Below are 20,500 nucleotides of genomic sequence, written 5' to 3'. Positions count from 1 at the left end.
TTTGATAGTGTCTTTTAACATCACATCCTGTTTGACTTTTATACTACAAAGCTACAAAGGGTAATTTTTAAGAAACTGTCCAAGGCTTCGCTACGTTTCCTAAACCTAGTGCACATCATTGTCTTTTGAAGCACCTGTGGTCTCACCATCCTTTCCCATTTTCAGTTGCTCACTTGTTTTGTCCACCTTTGCTTTGCTGTGATTCCATCAGTTCTCTCACAGTCACATCCATAGACTTCATGAAATCCTGCGTATCTTACTATTTCCATTAACATTCCATTGTCTAATGTAACACTGGGCAATCAAAAGATTAAAGAGGGAAGATGGTGACTGACGATGCCAGTGTTAAGCAGAGAGTATTTGAAGAGGAAAAGCTGGAATTAACTTTTTAAAAAGTCTATCATTATTGAATATTGTCATTTAATGCAACTTCACCTCCCCAGCATCAGAACTGGGGATTTGAATAATGCATGTTCAGAGATGCTGATGGATTGCTCACTCATATAGCCATGTTTTCAGGAGATAAACAGACCCCCAGTGTTTTATTCTTTAGTTTTTTTCTCTGTGATAATCTCTTTTGGCCATATCTTACCAATGGCAAAGGCAATGGGCCCGCCCATCACTAGGTCGGGATGTGTGACTGTCAGCTTTCTTTTCATCCCTTCATTCAACACGTTTTTTGGCTACCAGGGACTGGACAGACACTGGGGTCTCAAAACCTTGAGCAACACAAACAGAGCCAGTGCCCTCATGGAAGAAGCTTCTCTGTGAGCAAGGCAAGGATTGGCCCATAGAATGAGGCTGAGTGTGGAAAGGGAGGTGCAAGAGCTCCAGGGGTGACAGAGTTGCCTGTCCAGCCTCAGGGTCAGCCAGGGCCTCCCAGGGCGGAGTCAGGGGACCTGAGATCTGAAAGACAAGTTGCAATGAACTAGCCCAAGCGGAGCTAAGGAGAATCAAAAGCATTCCATGCAAAGAGAATTGCATGATTGGAGGAAGCAGAGCAAGTTGGGGGGATTGGAAGGTTAGCGCAGCTGGAACAGAAAGTCAGAACCAGTGTGACATGAAACTGCTAAGAAATGTGCTCCCATCCTGAGCAGAGGGAGGCAGAACAACCCTGTGGTTTTCGTATTTGGCTATTTTAGTAATTAAAACAAATTTGGGGGGTACAGAAAGAGTGGATGCAGACCCACCAGTAAGGAGGGCTTTTGCAATCAACCAGGAGAGAGATTATCACAGTAGTTAGGAGCAATTACCACCTCTGTGTACAAATGTTATTTTTAGTATCATCTGTAATTGTCTACTCCTGATCCCTAAAAGGAAAGAGCTGCAACTTTCCTTTTTTTGGAGTATCTTTATTATTATATAATTTTAAAGTGATAGAAAATAAGCACGAATAGTAATGATGATGATAGTTGTAACTGACATATTAAATATTTATCATGTGCCAACACTGCTCTACATATTTTACGTGTCCTAAGTCTCCACAGCAGCACTGAGAGGGAGGCGTTATTATTTCCCCCGTTTTATGATGTGGAAACTGAGGCTCAGAGAGGTTAAATAGACCAGGCAAGGTCACATAAGAGGCATCATTACCTATTATGATGACGTCATTATCTTCCAGTGGAAAATGGACAACCTCTTAGCTTTAGTCTTTATAGTGAATTCACCATCAGATATTCAGTGGATGTGGGATAAAATTTTATCTTTGTATTCTATACATTCATAGATTTTTTTAATTCATAGATTTGACCTTTTAAGTTTCATCAGTTCTGTTTTAAAAAGTTAAGGAAGATATACTTTGTACATGCCACAGAACATATTCTTCTTTCTTCTGAGAATCAGCAGGGTGTGGGGGAAAAGGATTCGGGGCCCGCTGGAATTCAGTGGGGCCTGACAGAGCATTCTGGCATGCACTTGACTTTTATCACACATATATTTGTGCTAAGTCCCCTAGACCCACGTCACCTTTGTTCCCCTACAATACCTAACAGCGTCCCTAATGGTCAAAGAAAAATTGCTAAGGGCATGAGAATGTCTGTAGTCAAAACAGCAGCTCTGACAGCCCTCAGATGTGCCTGAAGGTATTCAGTGGAACATTAGGGCATCAGATTTGGCTTTACGTAGATCAAAAAGTTCTGTTTTTGATAGGAGGAGGAAGATGCCTTCATAGTCTTTAAATTGGTTGATTTTCTTTTAAATGTTTCACTCTCAGATTTGCAGACGATTTTGTTTAAAGACAATATTGATCTGACATAGTGGTCAATAATGCTGAATTAGAAATAGGAAATAATAATGTGAAGCGCTTATCCTTACTTTGTTTTTCTAGCTAATTTGTGGCACTGGGTCAATGAAGCTTGCGGCCGCCTAAGTGGAAATAAGGTAAATTTAAAAGTCTTAAGTGCCTCCTTTAAGTACTGTTAACAATTTGGGGGAATTCCCTGATGGTCCAGTGGTTAGGACTCGGCGCTTTCACTGTCAGGGCCCGGGTTCCATCCCTGGTCGGGGAACTAAGATCCCACAAAGCCGAGTGCACGAGGCCAAAAAAAAAAAAAAAAAATTGGCTGATATAACTATTATTAGTCAAATATTGAGTCAAATTGTGAATGGGTACTTCGTTGAGAGGATGGAACCTCAAATCCCAGGATTGATCCCCACAGAGTAACCCAAAGCCCAAGTCAGTGCTCATCCTAAATGCTGTTTTCTTTGTATTTCATTCCATTTCTGTCATCTCTCTGCCCATGTATTATTTATATTATTATTTTAATGCCAATCTCTATTGCCTAGGACAGATTCCTAGGAGGGAAGAGCAGTCACATTCCTGTACTCTGTAGTTATTTTGGTGGCTTTTAATTTTGGTATAACTTCAGAATTGTAGGAAAGAAGTGAGATAGTACAAAAAACTTCCACCTGCCCTATACTCAGATCCACCGATTGTTTATATTCTCACATTGCTTTATTATTTGCTATCTGTACGTTTGTGTATGCATATGTATATTTTTTCTCTTGAACCATTTTTTTAAAGTTTATTTATTATTTTTTGTGGTACGCGGGCCTCTCACTGTTGTGGCCTCTCCCATTGCGGAGCACAGGCTCCGGACGCGCAGGCTCAGCGGCCATGGATCACGGGCCCAGCCGCTCCACGGCATGTGGGATCTTCCCGGACCGGGGCACGAACCTGTGTCCCCTGCATCGGCAGGCGGACTCTCAACCACTGTGCCACCAGGGAAGCCCTAAAGTTTATTTATTTAATTAATTTATTTTTTGGCTGCGTTGGGTCTTTTTTGCTGCGCGCGGCTTTCTCTAGTTGTGGCTAGCGGGGGCTACTCTTCACTGCGGTGTGCAGCCTTCTCACTGCAGTGGATTCTCTTGTTGCGGAGCACGGGCTCTAGGCGTGCGGGCTTCAGTAGCTGTGGCTCATGGGCTCTAGAGCACAGTCTCAGTAGCTGTGGCGCATGGACTTACTTGCTCCCTGGCATGTGGGATCTTCCCAGACCAGGGCTCAAACCTGTGTCCCCTGCATTGGCAGGTGGATTCTTAACCACTGTGCTACCAGGGAAGCCCTCTTGAACCATTTTAGAGTGTGTGGCAGACATCATGTTCCTCTACCCTTAAATACTCATGTGAATTTCTTAAGAACAAGGACATTCTCTTATATATCCATAGTACCTTTATCAAAATCAAAAGATTTAGTAATGGTACAATACTATTATATATCAATAATTTACATTTGATCTTAAAATTTCATTAATTATCCCACTATATCCTTTAGGTCTAGGTTCTTAAGTATAAAGATATATACATTTTTAAAAATTTATTTATTTATTTTTGTCTGTTTTGGGTCTTTGTTGCTGCACGCAAGCTTTCTCTAGTTGCGGCGAGCGGGGGCTACTCTTCGTTGCGGTGCTCGGGCTTCTCATTGTGGTGGCTTCTCTTGTTGCGGAGCACGGGCTCTAGGCACGTGGCCGTCAGTAGTTGTGGCTTGCGACCTCAGTAGTTGTGGCGCACGGGCTTAGTTGCTCTGTGGCATGTGGGATCTTCCCGGACCAGGGCTTAAACCTGTGTCCACTGCATTGGCAGGTGGATTCTTAACCACTGTGCCACCAGGGAAGTCCCTAAAGACATACAAATTGTAAACCTTGAGCTCATACTGATTTCTCCAATTCTGGTCCCAACACTACAGGATTTATTGTAGTCTTTCTTTAGCTGTATTTGAATCTTCCCTTCTCCAACAGTAAGAAACCCAGCTCCGATTATTCTCAGTATATTTACTCAGTTCCAGAATACACAGAGAGTAGTTTCAGAATCCCTAAGCCATACCACAGCAAAAAGCAAAGCTACTAACCAGAGTTCAATATTTGTTTACAGGGTTTTTTAAAAATTTAGATTGAGGGTATAGACAAAATCCTGTGTTCTAAAGTTATTTGGGTCAGCTCTCCCCCTTGCTTCAGTGTAAACATGCTATCCCATTGGAAATGCAGTTAGATTCATCTGATTCTGGTTGTACTCTATCTGAGGGTTCTCCCCACCCCCTAATCTTAAATAACCCAAATAAAGCGACATAGTGAGTATTCCATCTGTACTTGTTATGGTGGAAATAATTACGATAAGCACCATTTTCAGCCACGTTTAGCAGACCCATGTTCTAACATCGCTGGATTAATGCTCTGCCTTCTGAATTTAAATCAGCAGGAGTCCTCAGGCAGCAATCTTAGCGGCACTCGTGTGGAAGCCCCTAGTCAGCGTGAAATCTGTGAGGGTGTCTTACTGCTGACTCTGGAACAGAAGATGTTTTCTGAAGATATGTGCTGTCCTGACAGTGGAGGTGCGTGTGCAGGTGGCGGTCCCTGTGTGCCGGGAGAAGATGCCGGGATGCTCACCCTGGTCAGCGAGATTGAGGGGGACCCCTTCAGGCAGATTCCCACGGAAGACGAATACGTGGACAGGCCCCCCCGGACCCCAGACTCTATATTATTCTTCACTCAGCCTGGAAGCACATCCACACCGCCTTTCCCTGAACCCCTGGAGGTGGGAGAGAATGACAGTCTAAGCCAATGCTTCACTGGGACAGAGAGCTTGGTGGATTCCGAAAGCTGCCACTTCGCTGAGCCTCTGTGCAGGACTGACTGGATTCCTATGTCCTCCGAAAAGTACTTGCAAAGAGAAGTGGAGGGTGGCAGTTGGCCCCACTGGGCAGCCAGCTCCAACTCTGCAGATGGCTGTGCCGGCTGCAGGAGCCCTGCTGGGGAGGACCGGGAACCCCTGATGGGTTGCCCCCAAAGTGGACCCTTGCCCCAGAGCGCCTATGGCATGGGCCTTCCTCCCGAAGCAGCTGAAGGGGCAGAGGCGGGAGGCCAGCCCATGGATGGGGCTGATGCACGGCTTCCCAGCTCCACAAGGGGAGGTCCTGGCTCTGGAGGCCCTTCCAGTGAGCAGCCACCTGCATCAGGTAAGTGACTCTGCTGGTTTCTCCCTTCTGAGCAAAAAGGCCTGGTCTCTGTGCAGTATCTGGGGACAAGCGTCACGTGCTGTTCAGGAAAGAGGGACGCTAATGTGGGAAAAGTTCAGCTCGAGCATTTCCTCCTGATAAGCCTCTTTACAGGCTGGGTTTTGAGTCAGTCCACATGTTGGGTTTGTGGATTGTACCCCTGGGGCTCTCTCTTGGTTTATATGTGCCCCATGCCCTTTTGCATTCAGGTTTCTCACAATGGGATTAGACCTCAAATCCCCGCATTGACCCCTGAAGACAATGCCAACATTGACCACAGGACTGGCTGAAGGCAAGGCGTTCCCTCAGATTTCCGGGTTTGGGTTTTTTCTTTAAAGTGACCTAGGCCTCAAATTTCGCCCTAAAAAAGCTCTTATAAATTTCAGGACAACAAACAAAATTGTTTAGTTAATCATTGATTAATTAATATTTATTGAGTGTAGCTTGTTGATTCTGGGCCAGATTAATGAGGCAGTGGCTGTCCTTTGATGCTTTTTATGAGAAGCCCCTTTTATAAACACTGCATAGGATATATTTATGGAACCAGGAGGATGGTTTTACAATTTAAAATCATTATAGAGATTTATTGCTGCACCACTGCTTGAGCGTGAATAGCCCACCAGTTGTAATATTATAACTTTTTTCTGCGAAGGTAGAACATCCTCTGTTTTATTATGTAGTTACAGGGAACTTTTCTGCTGATGGTGAGGGCTTCCTCTGGTTCCGGGGATTATTTGCTGTATTATGGGAAGGGGGTGGTCAGGGATCTCTGAGAATTTTCTGAAAGCTATAGACCCTCTCTCCAGAAAAATGAATATATGCATATGTACTATTTAAGGGGTTTCACAGAATCCTCCCAAACTCTAAAACCACAAAGCCCGTTCATGGACCACCTTCATCCTGGGATGCTTTTTCTTTTTCTTTCCTGCCTCTTTATTTAGACCGCCACCGGGTCTAGCAGCTGGTCTTTGAATTATTTTATAACCATGAGGTAGCTCAGTCGGGCCCTAAATGGAGACTGTTTTGCCCCATGCTGATGGTAGCTCCTGGCTTATTGGGTAGAACAGTGAATTTGAATCTGTTCTCCAAGGTCTGTGGTTTTGCCGCAACTACACAGATTCACTGAGGTGTAAATTCTCTATCAGTTCTCAGTCCAACTGAAAGGAGGAGGTGGGCTTGGGGATATTTTTCAAAGAACTGATGTGTTTTTCCTCCAGAAGACCTCAACTTATTTTTTCAAAGATTTTAAGTAATTTCCGTGTCTAAAAGTTTGGCTCTGTGGTTCGTTTGTATTGTTCTCTTTCTTTTCTACGGGTTAATTTTCTTCCCACTGTTTGCACACACAGAGAGAACACGAGTATTTGGGGGTGTGGGGAGGAGGGAGGCGGAACCTCAGTTTGGCAGCTGACACGTCTCTTGATGCTGCCAGGGGACAGACCTGTTTTTCAGTTGCTAACATCAGGAAGGTGATGTTTGCTGCTGTGTGAAAAGCAGCAGCAGTTCTTGGAAGAACAGCACTGGCCAAAGTGAAGGAGATCAATTTTTTCATTTTTTCAATTTTTTCATGAAACCAAAAAGGCGGATCCGAGCTCTCCTATAAGGAGTTAAAGCAGTGCCCATCTCTGCTTTTTTTATCTTTCTTTTCTCCAGCACTAAACATTTAGGCATGGAAAGAAGAAGAAAAAAAAAAAAAAAAAAGCGTGTCATCAACTAAGTGGTATTAATTTGCAAAAAGTTGACACTGCTTTTTCTGTCTTAATCTGGTGCTCAGCCATGTAAAACACCCGTAGACAGTTGCCAGCAAGTGGGCCAAATTCATGTTCGCCTGAGGAGAAGTAGCAGCCAGACTGATTTTTGAGGCTGTGCAGGTCTCTCCATAATTACTTCTACATAAACAGGCCTTCTGATTCCTGGTCAAAATAGCACTTTCTCATTATTGCTTTTTTTTGGGGTCATAGTTTATCTTCTATAAAATGTGTCAAAGAGGATGGAGCTTGGGTGGGGTTAATTCTACATGATCTCCTGAAAGCCACTGTGCTCTCAGGACTTGAGGGAGGTGACCTTTTTATTGGCTTTTGGAATTTTATATGTGAGTATTTAAGAAGAAAAAAACTTACAGCCAAATCAAGTGGTTTCTGCAGAAATGACAGGGTTGGGCACCACCTAAGTAGGGAAAAGTATCTCCTTTGCACCCAGCTTCCTTTTGAAGAGGATGATTGTTCTTCAAACAGCTCCACAAGCCTATCTTTCAAAAATAATACCCGACGCTAAGTCGGTGTTAGCAGTGTCACAGCTCTTAAAGCACAAGGAGGGTTATCAGCAAAAACCAATGAAAGGGGAAAACATACTTGTGGTTTTGTTTTGCGTAACCATGTCTTGATTTACATCTTAAATTATCCTGATGACATGACGGTGGTTACCTTGGTTATAAGCCCTTTCACCTGGAGTTTGGAGAATTCTGTGTCTAGAAAATGATGTCATGTGAAGAAACAGCTTCTTATGATTAATGGATCACTAGTTGGCCTGTGACTTGCTTCTGGCTCCTGAGATCACTTAATTGGTTCAGACACTTCTGAACTGGAGAGAGGTGTTTGTTCCCAGGGCCCACAACGATTCTTCATGAGCACCAGCTACATGATTCTCTATCAAATCTTTATTGAGGGTCCACTGAGACACGGAGACTTGGAAAAGCTTGGAAAACAAGTAGGGATTGGTGCTAGGGAATGGACAACACAAAAAGAATCAATAATTTGAGAAAGCAATGCCCTCCATGGCCAGCCCCCCTAAACTGCAGCCTCTTCACCTGCTCACCCACCTAAGTTTGGCCAACGCCAGCCTCAGCCATTTTTGGTGGGAATCTCTCACTTTCCGGCTTCTGCACTGTAAAAGGCCTCCCCAAGTGTGGCCACCCTGTCCCCGCACGGTCCCCTTTTCCAGAGCACCCAGCTCCTCCTGACCTTCAAGTCCCAGCTCAAATGCTGCTTCCTAAACCAGGGATGCACGCTGGCTGCCTGGGTGGCCACTATCCCCTTCCATGCCCTCGGCAGCCCCTCGTAATTCGTCTTGGCATCTTTCTCACCGAGCCCAGCACACTCATACCTTTAGCAACAGCCATCTTCAGGCAGCCACGAATAGTTAGTTGGTAGGAATTGCCGTGACCTTCACCACTCCCGATCTTTCTAGTCTCTCCCATGGCAGCTTACTCACAGTATAAATGAATAAATGTTCATAAGCTCATTCATTCATTCATTCATTCATTCCTCCATCCATCCAGTCATGAATAACTAAAGGAATAAGAGCCCATAGCTTCCTGTTTGTTCCCTAACTCACTCTCAGCCTCCTACCTCTTCGGTCTGTTCAGGGGAGCAGGGGACCAGGCAGGGGATGGAAGGATGGCCGCTAGCTGTCCTGGGCAGACTTAGGTGTCCTGGGCAGAGGAGGCAGAGATGGCAGAAAAAAGGATGCCCTGGTCCATCCAAGTGGCATAGACGTACCTAGGCTAATGCCTGGGAGCCAAGGGCACTGGAAGATTAGGGTACATGCCTGACTCCCACGTCCCCCACCCTTAGTCTCCCATCCCTGGGCCCCACCCCGTCCTGAAATGACTATTCTTGACCATCCACTTCCATCCTGAAAGACAGATAAACGTTCTCTTACCTCAGTTTTCTTCCTGTTCCTCCCCACCCCCTGAGCAAAGGACAGTCCTCTGTTTCTAACTGTCTTCTCTGTCCTGTTGCAATGCCATCCACTAACTTGTGTTTGACTTTTAGCTAAGTATCATAAGGGCAGGTATTAGCTCACAGATTCTGTAAGTTAAAAATATTTTTAAATTCAGTTATTTGGTAATAAAACTCAGCATTCATTGATGCTAAAGGTCAATGCATTATTTCAAAATATAAGAAAAATTTGTTCACTATATCTTTTAGTTTAGCCCTACTTCCCTTCCTTCTCTTCTAATTTTGGAAGGGTTTCATTTGTCAGCCATTCTAAGTAATTTTCAAGCATGATTCAGAATGGAACTATTAAATACTGTTTCCCTTCCCATATCATCATAGACCCAGTTTCTTCCAAATGCCTGAAACAGCTCTTGCATTTCCATAAAAAGGAAAATCACATGAGAAGCATATGGGTTAAATATAAAATAAGTTTTTAAAAAATTCCAAAAGAACCCAATATAGCCTGGGTAATTTGAGTGGATTTGTATATATTTTTAGTTCTTTTCCTTGGAAGAAAATCTACATGACAATTGGGTGATACTATTTGCTATAGTTCTTGTGATTTAATATTCATACGTTATACATTTTAAACAACATAATAAGCCTTTGAGAAGACAAGTATGCGTTACCTTGCTTAAAAAATGTAAATTGTGTCAAGGTTTGAGTTCTTAAAAGGAATTTTGTTCTCTCTGCCGGAGAAATAGGGATTCCACGGGGCCTGCTATGCAAAGCAGAGACTTAGCAAACTATAAACATCTTTCTGGTCATGATGAGATACTTCATTTATTCATTGTTTCTGTTGACTTAAAATGCTATTTTTAACTCTCTCAAGTGACCTGAAAATTCTTCTAGCTAAGTCATATTAAATATTAATGCTAAGCCAACCAACCCATTTTAAATGTTAGAAACTCTTCAGATTTTCTAATTTAATAAAAACCCTCATGTCATGCTAATTCTCAAATCATCCTTTTGGGTAGCCTTCACATAGAAGTAAATCCCCTTGTGTTCAGAGACACATTAAGACACATTATCAATCCCCTTGTGTTCAGAGACACATTAAGCCTGTTCTGACATCCTGAAGGTTGCATTTTTATCAATGACATCATAGGTATTAGTTAGCAGGTGCTGGCTAAGTGCTTCGTGTAGGTATTACCTTCCCACTTCCTCACAGGAATCCTATGGGCAAGTTCCTCGCCCAGGACCACACAGCGAATCAGCGATGAAACCATGACTCAACTCTCTCATTCTGAAGCCTGTGCCTTCAACCATGGCACTGTCTCCCCATAAATCAGTGCCAATGTTACTGATTTCATTTGTTTACCATGCACTGGAGAATCCTCAGTGTGCTGTAGAATAAGGGCAAACTCGGGCTGGGATCATTGGCTCCTCAGGCTGAGCGCAGGGCAGTGGCCAGGCCAGGCCCAGACGATTCTATAGGAAGGGGCGCTAGTGTCTGTGCAGGTGATGGCTACTTTGACCTCTGAGTCCCCTTTCTTCTGCCAGTTGTCTCAGGAAGTTACTGTTTTCACTGTCACCGGTTCTTTTGGGAGGAAAGCTCTTTCTTCCACATGCCTCCAACCCCATCTTTTTTTGAAAGTAAAATAAAACTAAAATAAATGCCAGAGGCAGCTTGCTGGGGAAAGCTGGCGGAAAGCCAGCTCCGGAGAGTAGGGAAGAGGGAAGTGACAGGCCTGGCTTTGCTCGTATTCCCAGAGGTCTGTGGACTAATGGGACCTATGAAAGCCTTGAGCCTTCTTAAGGCATCTTGGACAAGCCTGATGCACCCCATCCCTCCCTTTCCACATTCCCCCCTTAGCCAGCCACCAGCAAGGGAGAAGGTCTCCCCTGACATCAGAACGTCCTGGGGTTTCCTTGGCTCTCAGTGGAGAGGGCTACCCCTTCCGGGCATGTACCAACTGTGGAAACCCCGGCAACCATGCTGATGAGGGGGCCCGCAGCACCCACCTTGCTGATGTGGGATCCTTTTGACTTGCCATCCCAGGGCCTTGGCCTCTCAGGTCCGTTCACACAACCGTGTAAAACCCTCTGAAAGGCAGAAAGCTGATTTCAAGGAATGGTTGTTTGTAAACAAAGACAGTTCAGGACTGAGGCGTAATGCAGGGTAAGGATATTACCAACTCATTCAAAACCTTGACCTACTCTAGTGCTACATTCAACTAGCTGCTGACTTGCACGATGAGAAATGAGATGGTTGGGGATTTGTGTAGAATTACATAGATGAGTGTTCAAACCAGAGACTGTCAGAATGATGTATTATTTCAGCAAAGAAAATAAAAGTTGGTTAGATTGCTAGAGGTAAGTGCCCTTTCAGTCTTCAAGGTATTCTGAAGTCCTTCAACAAGACAGGGATGGAAAGATAACATGACCGCTCAGTACATTTCCCGAATCTCGTTTCCTGGGGAGTTCCATGAGCACAAACATTACATTCTGGGAGTAATAATGCCAGCACTGCACCTGTGAGAAATTCTGTGCTATTTCCCAAGCATTTTCAAATCCACTGTCTCGTTTGACCCTATGCCATCCTGCTGGCTATTCACACGTTCATTTATTCATTCATTTATCATATGCCTGCTCTGGGCGGCTGCACGCTGCCAGGCTAGCTGGGCTTGAAAATTGATGCTCATTTCATAAAGAGGAGACCGAGTTGTTAGGTAGTTTGTCCCAACTCCACAGCTAGTGGAGGCCGAGCCAGGGCAGGACCAGAGCTTTCAGGGTCCTGCGCTCTCCTCCGTCCCAACCCCATTTCTGTCCCTCCTGTACTCGGGCAGCCACTGAAACCACCACCCTTTTAGTCACCAGTCATGCTCTTCAGAGCGTGAAACACCACTCTAAGCTGCTGAAACCTCTTCGCTATTGAAGTTGAGACAGGTGAGACTAGGATGCCATGGATGTTAGTAGATTACTTGCAGGTGAGTCTGTATTGTGATGAGGCTGGAGAAAGAAGGCTGGACAGTTTTCATCCCTGAAGCCATGTCAGTCAGTAGAGGGGGAAAAAGAAGCCTGGAATGCTCACATGTGGAGGAACTGCGAGCTGGCGTTTGTAATGCAGCCAGCCTGGCACAGAGGGAGCACGCAGTAAATTCTGGATTTGAGGTGTTCCATCACTATTAGTATTATAATAGTGATCTAGCTTAATCTTAATCTAGCTTCACTTAACCATAGATTAGCCCACATCCCCCTAACCTCTGTAGAGTGACCTGACGGAAGCCGACAGCACACTGATTACTCACAACTAATGGGTCACTCTAGGACACCCCGGACCTTCTGCTCCCGCCCAGAGAATGGCCGCGCTTACTAAAATCCATAGATCTGCCCAGTCTTATGAGTGTGAGCTGATCCTGTTGTAATTTAAAACTTTAACTGTTGCATTAACTAGTTAAAAAAGAAAAAAATGAAGTTGATAAGCATGAGAATTATTTCTATGAAACTATTAAGTGCTTCAGGAAGATTCAGAGAATGAGCTGCTAAAATCTTTTTGCTGTTGAAGTTGAGAGGGTGAGGTGATGAAAGATTGAGGCAATAAAACTCTGGAAGGATTCTGCACTTAGACTGCTCGGCAGCTGGCTTGGTTCTCATTTCACTTTAAAGAAACCAAAACGAGATCAGAGGCAAAGCCTGACAGGTATAACTGATACAGTCAGCAGACCTTTTCTCAAAGGGACAAGCCTCAGTTCTCTATCAGAAAGTGGGTGTTGAAAGTTTTATAGCAGGTGGCAAGTGGCTTGAACACCAGGGAAACATATCATAGAGTCCACGTTTTAGGAGCACCGGTGGGTAGCCTCTGCAACTCAGAGTTTTACTGAACGTTGAGTTCTTTATCAATAGAGAAAATTAGATCGGCAAATGTGTCTGCAATATTGAAACATGTCCAACTTATGTTACCTCCAAAAAGAGTAGCATTAAATTAGAGCATCAGTGAGGGGGGGAGGGGGAAACAGAGCAGCACTCCTTATAGCTGTCTGCCATCTACTACAAAGTTTCCAGAGCCCAGTGAAAAGTGAATATATGAAGCCCCTTGTGCAAAAATTAGTAAGAATTTCAAGATGATGACAACAGAACATTAAACAAGCACGGGGCCCTGTGCAACTGCACAAGTCACATGCCCCGAAGATGGCTCTGCTGTCACTTACTGTTACTGGCAAATAAGTAGAGCTTTTTAAAGTTTAGTCTGTACCAGTTTACTACTCTCATAAAAGTCAGTGTGAATGGAACAGACTTGGACTTGATCGAAGGTCGTTTTTGTCATTAATTGTACTTTTGATGAAGAAACACGTGAAGAATAAAATTGAGAATCTCATATTCTTTCTAGGTAGCTTTTCTTTACATCCTACTCGTCAGGAGTTTAAAGGCCTTTTTTTGGTCCTCCCCTCCCTACTGTGCCCCCCGCAAGAATAATATTCTTGATCCAGTCTGTGGATCGAAGAATTATGAAATGTTTACATATATTTCTTAGGAAAAAGGGTTTGAATTCCATTTTGGAAAAAAAATAGAAAATAAGTATATCGATCCTACAGAATATATCAAAAATATATTGTTTACCATGAGGCAAAGGCATGGAATGAAAATTTTTTTTTTTTTTGGTTTTTTGGCTGCATGGCATGTGGGATCTTAGTTCCCTGACCAGGGATCAATCCCATGCCCCTTATGTTGGAAGCGTGGAGTCTTAACCACTGGACCGCCAGGGAAGTCCCCTGGAATGAAATTCTTAAGAAGAAAAGTTTAACACAAAATCTTGATGTGTAAGATAATGGTTAAAAAAAAAAAAGGGTTTTTATCTGAGTTCAGACAAACTGAAGATTCTGACGAGGAAGGTAAACAACAATGGAGTCATGATGATGATTTGTTGGAAATAAAATTTTAAATGATGGAGAAATTATATATACCATGACATAAACAGATAAATCCATATGAAGAGGACAAAAAAGATATTAAATTCATGTAGCTTTACAAGATACTGAAGAACAAGAGAACCATGTTGTTCTTCAATGTTGTAATAATAAAAAGCTAAAGGAATTATACCAAGAAAAAAAATCATACTTTAAAGCAACTTAAATTTGCTGCTCTTATTAAATAATCATGGTATTTTATTTTATTTTTTATTTTATTTTTTATTTTTAAACACAGTACATTTTAAATTGGAATATGGTTTATGGTATACACATACAATTTTTGATTTCTCACTTTTTTTCTGTTAACTAGTGATCCCTCAACTAGGAAGACTTCTCCTGTGTTAGTTATTATGCTCATTCATGCTGCTGCTGCTATAGTAGAGACCTTGTATCAGCTCTCAGTTAGCAGCTGTTGAGTTACTTGAAAAAGTCATTTACAAGTTCACCTCTTCAACATCTTTTAAACTTAAAACATATAACTTGCATTCACACATTGATTTTTTAGTATAGGGACATGTGTTGGCTGAATATAGTTTCCTGAGCCTTTTTCACGTTAACCACACCATCTTAATTTCCAGGCATAACAAGTCTGAATGCAAACTCCTTCTGCATTTTTAAAGTCTCTTTTTCATTTTTTCTTTTAACAGCTGCCACCACACACCAGTTCAGCAGCTTGCTGATGTCTTTTGTTTTGCGTTTAGTGGCTCACATTTATTTGGGTCCTTGCAAAGCATTCAGTTTTCTTAGAAACATTTGCCTTTTTTTCACACTTACTCACATTTCGCAACTTTACATAAAGACAGACCTTGGAGATACTGCAGGTTCAGTTCCAGACCACCGCAATAAAGCAAACACCACAATAAAGTGAGTCACACGAATTTTTTTGGTTTCCCAGTGCATATAAAGTTATGTTTACACTATAGTCTATTAAGTGTGCAATGGCATGTCTAAAAAAATAATGTACATACTCAGTTTAAAAATACTTTATTGCCGGGCTTCCCTGGTGGCGCAGTGGTTGAGAGTCCGCCGCTGATGCAGGGGACACGGGTTCGTGCCCCGGTCCGGGAAGATCCCACATGCCGCAGAGCGGCTGGGCCCGTGAGCCATGGCCGCTGAGCCTGCGTATCTGGAGCCTGTGCTCCGCAACGGGAGAGGCCACAACAGCGAGAGGCCCGCGTACCGCAAAAACAAAAAAAAAAAACAAAAACTTTATTGCCAAAAACGCTAACCATCATCTGACAATGCAGGGTTGCCACAGACCTTCAACTTGTAAAAAACGCAGTATTTTCAAAGCACAATAAACCCAAGAGCAAGAAGACAAGGTACGCTTGTATTTCATTAGATTTCCTAATAGGTTCAACTAGTTAAAAACAGACTTAAGAACTAACTTGGTAACTGGTGAGAGCAGAAAGACATAGGCATAATAGAGAGTAGACCTGTAGCATAGAGTATGCTCGATGTTATGAACACCTATGTTTTTTTAAAATTTTTATTTTATATTGGAGGATAGTTGATTCACAATGTTGTGTTAGTTTCAGGTATACAGCAAAGTGATTCAGTTATACATATACATATATCTATTCTTTTTCAAATTCTTTCCCAACTTAGGTTATTGCGAACGTTGAGTAGAGTTACGTATGCTATACAGGTCTCTGTTGGTTATCTATTTTAAATATAGTAGTGTGTATATGTCAATCCCAAACCTCCAATTTATCCCCCCCCTCCACCTTTCCTTAAGTTTGTTTTCTAAGTCTATGAGTCTATTTCTGTTTTGTAAACAAGTTCATTTAACTTCACTTAGTATGATAATCTCTAGGTCCATCCATGTTGCTGCAAATGGCATTATTTCATTCTTTTTAATGGCTGAGTAATATTCCATTGTATATATGTACCACAATGGATTTTCTTTATCCATTCATCTGTTGGTGGACATTTAGGTTGTTTCCATGTCTTGGCTCTTGTAAACAGCACTGCAATGAACATTGGGGTGCATGTATCCTTTCCAACCATAGTTTTCTCTGGATATATGCCCAGGAATGGGATTGTGGGATCATGTCTGTGTATTTTAGAGGGAATGGAGAACATGGGTCAATCTGACTAGTTAGTGAATGGAATACTAGCTGTACTTGCCCAAGTCGCTTGGGGAAATTAATAGGCAAATAAATCCCTGCCACCATCCATCTAGTAACATCCCCAATACAACTGCCAACGGGAGAAGGAGCGTGAGTCACAAATCCTCCCTTGTGACTTTCAATTTGTTGCTCATATTTGAAATCTCTGTTTTCATTGAAATCCCTGTAATGGGCCACTGTGCTTGTCTCAGGATCTGTGAAGGTACCCTGTGGGTGCAGGGAAGGCTCCTGGTATTTCCTGTATGCTGTTGGTATTTCAGTAAGACCATCCAAAATATGCCTTCCACATTTGGGAGAAATCTCTTCATGGAGAGTAATGACAGAAACGATTTTATTTGTGTAAGTTATTATTAAGCTTTGTCACAACAGAGAAGAAAAAAAAAGATGAGGTTAATAGTGAGGCACTGTTTTTATGTTCACCTTCCCTGGTCAGACTGAAAGATTCTGCTGGCGATGCTGAGTGTTCGGGCATTTCTGCATCTGCTTGGTTTGTGGCATTTATTTTCACCTGGGTCATTTGTAGAGCATCAGTCTTTGACATAGGAGAATAAGAGGCAGTAGGTTTCCTAACATTTGTTGAACTTTCTATTTGTTTTTCAAAAGGCCCACTAATTAAAGACTGGCTAAATACAGTCACCCACAAAAAGTGATGACAGAACCCCCTGAGGACAAAACACCTCCCAGGGATGGAAGGAAAGAGTGATTTGTAAGATTGTTTTTGTTTGGTTGGTTGGCTTTTCTCCATTTTAGTCTTGTGCATCTCTCTTTTTTCTAGGAGTTTGAAAAAATGTTAAGGAAATTAATTTCTGCTAAATACTGAGCCCGGGTGGCCCCATGGCCCACCAGGGCTGAGCTTAGGGACCTCTCCAGGGAGGGTGAAAAGATGTGAAAGAGTCTGGTCAGAGAGGAGGCTGGGCTGCGGTGGGCTCCAGGGTCCTAACAGGCCGCAACCTTCGCTCCAGCCTTTGCTTCCCTTCCTGATGCATTTGACCATTGCCGAACCATTGGCTGTGTTTGCTGCGTTATCCATCACGTGCGCACACCCTTTTGCAACATCTAAATCCCGTTGTGATTCTGCGATGCGGGCGGGCTCTCCTGCCAGTGTCCCCCGAGGTCATTGTGGCCAACGACAAAACCTGAGGATGGCCCACTGTCTTGCTTCTCTTCCCTCGTCTTCTTTCTCTCTCCCTCCCTTTTTCCTTCCTCCACCTCAGTCAGGCCCGGTGAGACGGCAAAGGAAGGAACCACGGGGAGTGCCCCATGCATTTTAGGGGACAGGTGGGTGAGGAAGGGCCGCCCGTGAGAGGGCCGGGCCCCCCATGCATTGGGAAACTTTCCTCTCACAAGACCAAGTTCTCGCCCAGAACTGATGACTCACCCTCTGCGTGTTCTCTCTTCCTCTCCCCTTGTAGGAAATGTGACTGGAAACAGTAACTCCACGTTTATTTCCAGCGGGCAGGTGATGAATTTCAAGGGCGACATCATCGTGGTCTACGTCAGTCAGAACTCGCAGGAGGGTCCGGCGGGGCCGGGCGGCTGCGCGGGGGAGCCGGTGGGCCGCCCGGTGCAGGAGGAGAGCCCGCCGTGCTGCGACTCGTTCGCCGGCCTCGGGCCGCGCTTCCCGGACACGTGCGCCGGCCTCGAGGTGGGCCCGGGGCTGCAGGAGCGAGGCGCCCCCGGGCCCGACAAGGCTTCGCGGCCGGTGCAGGAGCAGGGGGAGGCCGAGGCCGGCGCGCCCGAGACGCGGCGCTGAGCAGCCGAGATCCCGCTGCGGTTGCAGCCGGGCGGGCGCGGAGCTGCGGGCCTTCCAGCCCGCCCTCCGCGCCGCGCACATCGGAAGCCGCGTCCCCAGCTGACGACGCCGCCGCGCACCCGCGCCTGGGCGGGGCTGAGGGCGGGGCCTGGGATGGGGCGGGGCCGTGGCCCCAGAGGTGTGCCGTTGAGCCCCTCCGTTCGGTACACCTGCGTCAAATGACCGGACGTTCTTTATCCATCTTGTTCTAAATAGAATCAGGGACTTTAAAAACAAACAAGCAAACAAAAGTACATTTGTTATTACTACTCACTTCCATCCACGGTCACGTGTCTACTAATTGCACAGGTACACGTTGCTCTCTTCTGTTACTCCACTTTTTACCTCCTTCTATAGTTTTTCCTCTTCCACTTCCACCTCCCATTATTAGTTCGTCAGTAGTTTGTCTCTTTACGACATCTGTTTTTATGGCCGTCCTGTTCTATTTGGATCTGTATCCCTTCCCCCACCCCGTCCTCCATGTTTGATATTTGTATTTCACTGTCTCTCATAACGTTTCTCTTGATACTGTCCGCCCTTTTTTCTTTTTACTATTTAACGATTTTCTTGAAAAGTCTCCTAAGGGTGATGGTCTTCTTTATATGTTTTCTTTTGGTCCCTTTTCACAAGTAGATGACTGTGTTTTGGTGATGGCGGGGGCGGGGAGAGGTGAGGAGTCTGTACTAAGCACTTTTGGAAGAAGGCTAGAAATGTGAAGCCTGGGGGGAGGCTCAGAGAACAAGAGGAGGGACTTGTAGCTTTCGAAAACTTTTCTGAGTTCTCAGTTTTCTAAAGGAAGGAAAAGGGGAAATCCCATTTTCACCCTGAATGTTTTTTAAGTTTGTGTTAATTTCTAGGCAGCACTAAGTTGCAATTCGTGTCTGCCTCCTTTACTCCATCTCAAAATGGTTCATTTCCCCCGGGTGAATGTAGTACCCTTCCCAGCAGAGGCAATCAGGTACTTGGGAAACTAAATCTCAAAAATCCAAGTTGCTGCACTTGGCATTCTTATTCTTGATGTGTCCCTGGAAAAGGTGTGGAAAATGAGTAGGACATGGGATGGCCTGCACACACGGTGAAAGGAAGGTGCCAGGAAAGTTCAAGAAAGGAAGAATAAAGTTGTGCGTTTGTTTTCTTTCTAAACAAGAATAGCATAAATGTGTTTAGGCAGTAGGCACCATTTTCTTCCTAAAAAATCGTGTATCTGTAATTTAGCCTTGTAGAAGTGGAAAACATTCTTATTATTTTCCATGCGTTTACATTAAAAACCCAAATCCTTATATTGTGAACTTAAGAAAACTTACCATAGAGGTGCTTTTCTCTTAGCATCAGTGCTCTTGTGAGGAAACGTACAATGTGAGTCAGAGTGAAAGGAATTACCTAGGATGTTTCATCTGTTGTGGCCAGTGAGCATTTGTTCTCCTCAAATACTAAAGTTAAAATATCTAAGCACATTAAAATTAATTTTGCAGATCTGGTTGGTTTTAAGAGTGGTGATAGCAGTCACTGTCCAGACTTTAATGGCCGCAAATGCCCAGCTGAAGGGAATGATCGTTGATCACTGGTTTCTCCCTGTCGGTTGCAGGTCTCTTGGAAATGCTAGAATAGTAGCCATCAATTATGACTTTTAATGGAGAAGCAGAGGTGGTTCTATAATTTATGGGGCTTCTTAGCTGACATGAAAAACTGCAGGAAATAACTGTGTTGCCAGGATGATCCGTTGGTGGGAATTTACTGTCTGTGCTGCCCTTTTAGTTCACATCCATCCAAAGAGAGATGTTATAAAAATGGAAGAAGCCATTAAACCTTTTGACATATTAAACAAAGTATAGTTTACAAAGGAGAAGGCTGAGCTAAAGACCCAAGTTTCTACTGTGACTGTCATCATCTCACTAATACTTTCCTTTTCTTTCCTATAAAAAGGCACTAATTTTTGACATTTTCCCAAACTAGAGATAACATAAGGATGCTACAGTGAATGTTAAAGTATTTTGAGATCCTTAAATAAAAGGTGCTAAATAAATACATAAGAATCTACTTTCAGAAAAAGGTAGTATTCTTTCCCATGCTGATCCCTACTAATTCTATATTGATCCAAAGACAATTAAATGATAGGAGGTATATAGCAAATATAGGTCTGTGTCTGTGTATTATAGAGATGTATATGACAAATGTAAACAGAATGAAATGAAGACAATAATGAAAAACTGGGGAATGTGATAAAGAGATTATTAAACATATTTGATGATAAAAAAATTTTTTCACGGCTTGTTTAAACAAAGCTTTTTGTGAAATAATGATCTGACTTCTTTCTGATCTCTATGATGTACTGTGGTATCAAATGTTGGTTATATGGTGTCATTGGTGGAAACCTCAACAAGAGTTGGGACAGAAAGTGCCATTTTAAAATAATATATCTACCATTGATCTCATAAGTAAAATTCTTTAAAATGTAGGTTGGCTAG

General features: G+C 43.5%; 1 protein-coding gene across 1 annotated transcript in view; it reads left to right on the top strand.

Annotated features, from left to right (window-relative positions):
- TNFRSF11A (TNF receptor superfamily member 11a) overlaps positions 1–20,282 on the top strand; it is a 35,551-nt gene extending 15,269 nt beyond the window's left edge. The window contains exons 8-10 of the mRNA XM_032603133.1: positions 2,327–2,379; positions 4,687–5,446; positions 17,656–20,282. Coding sequence (XP_032459024.1) covers positions 2,327–2,379; positions 4,687–5,446; positions 17,656–17,996 — 1,154 coding nt within the window. The 3' untranslated portion in view covers positions 17,997–20,282. The remainder of the gene's footprint in view (positions 1–2,326; positions 2,380–4,686; positions 5,447–17,655) is intronic.
- Positions 20,283–20,500: the final 218 nt, after the last annotated feature.

This window comes from Phocoena sinus, chromosome 14 (genome assembly GCF_008692025.1).
Source record: "Phocoena sinus isolate mPhoSin1 chromosome 14, mPhoSin1.pri, whole genome shotgun sequence".
Lineage (NCBI taxonomy): Eukaryota > Metazoa > Chordata > Mammalia > Artiodactyla > Phocoenidae > Phocoena > Phocoena sinus.
This window is presented reverse-complemented; position numbering and strand designations above follow the sequence as displayed.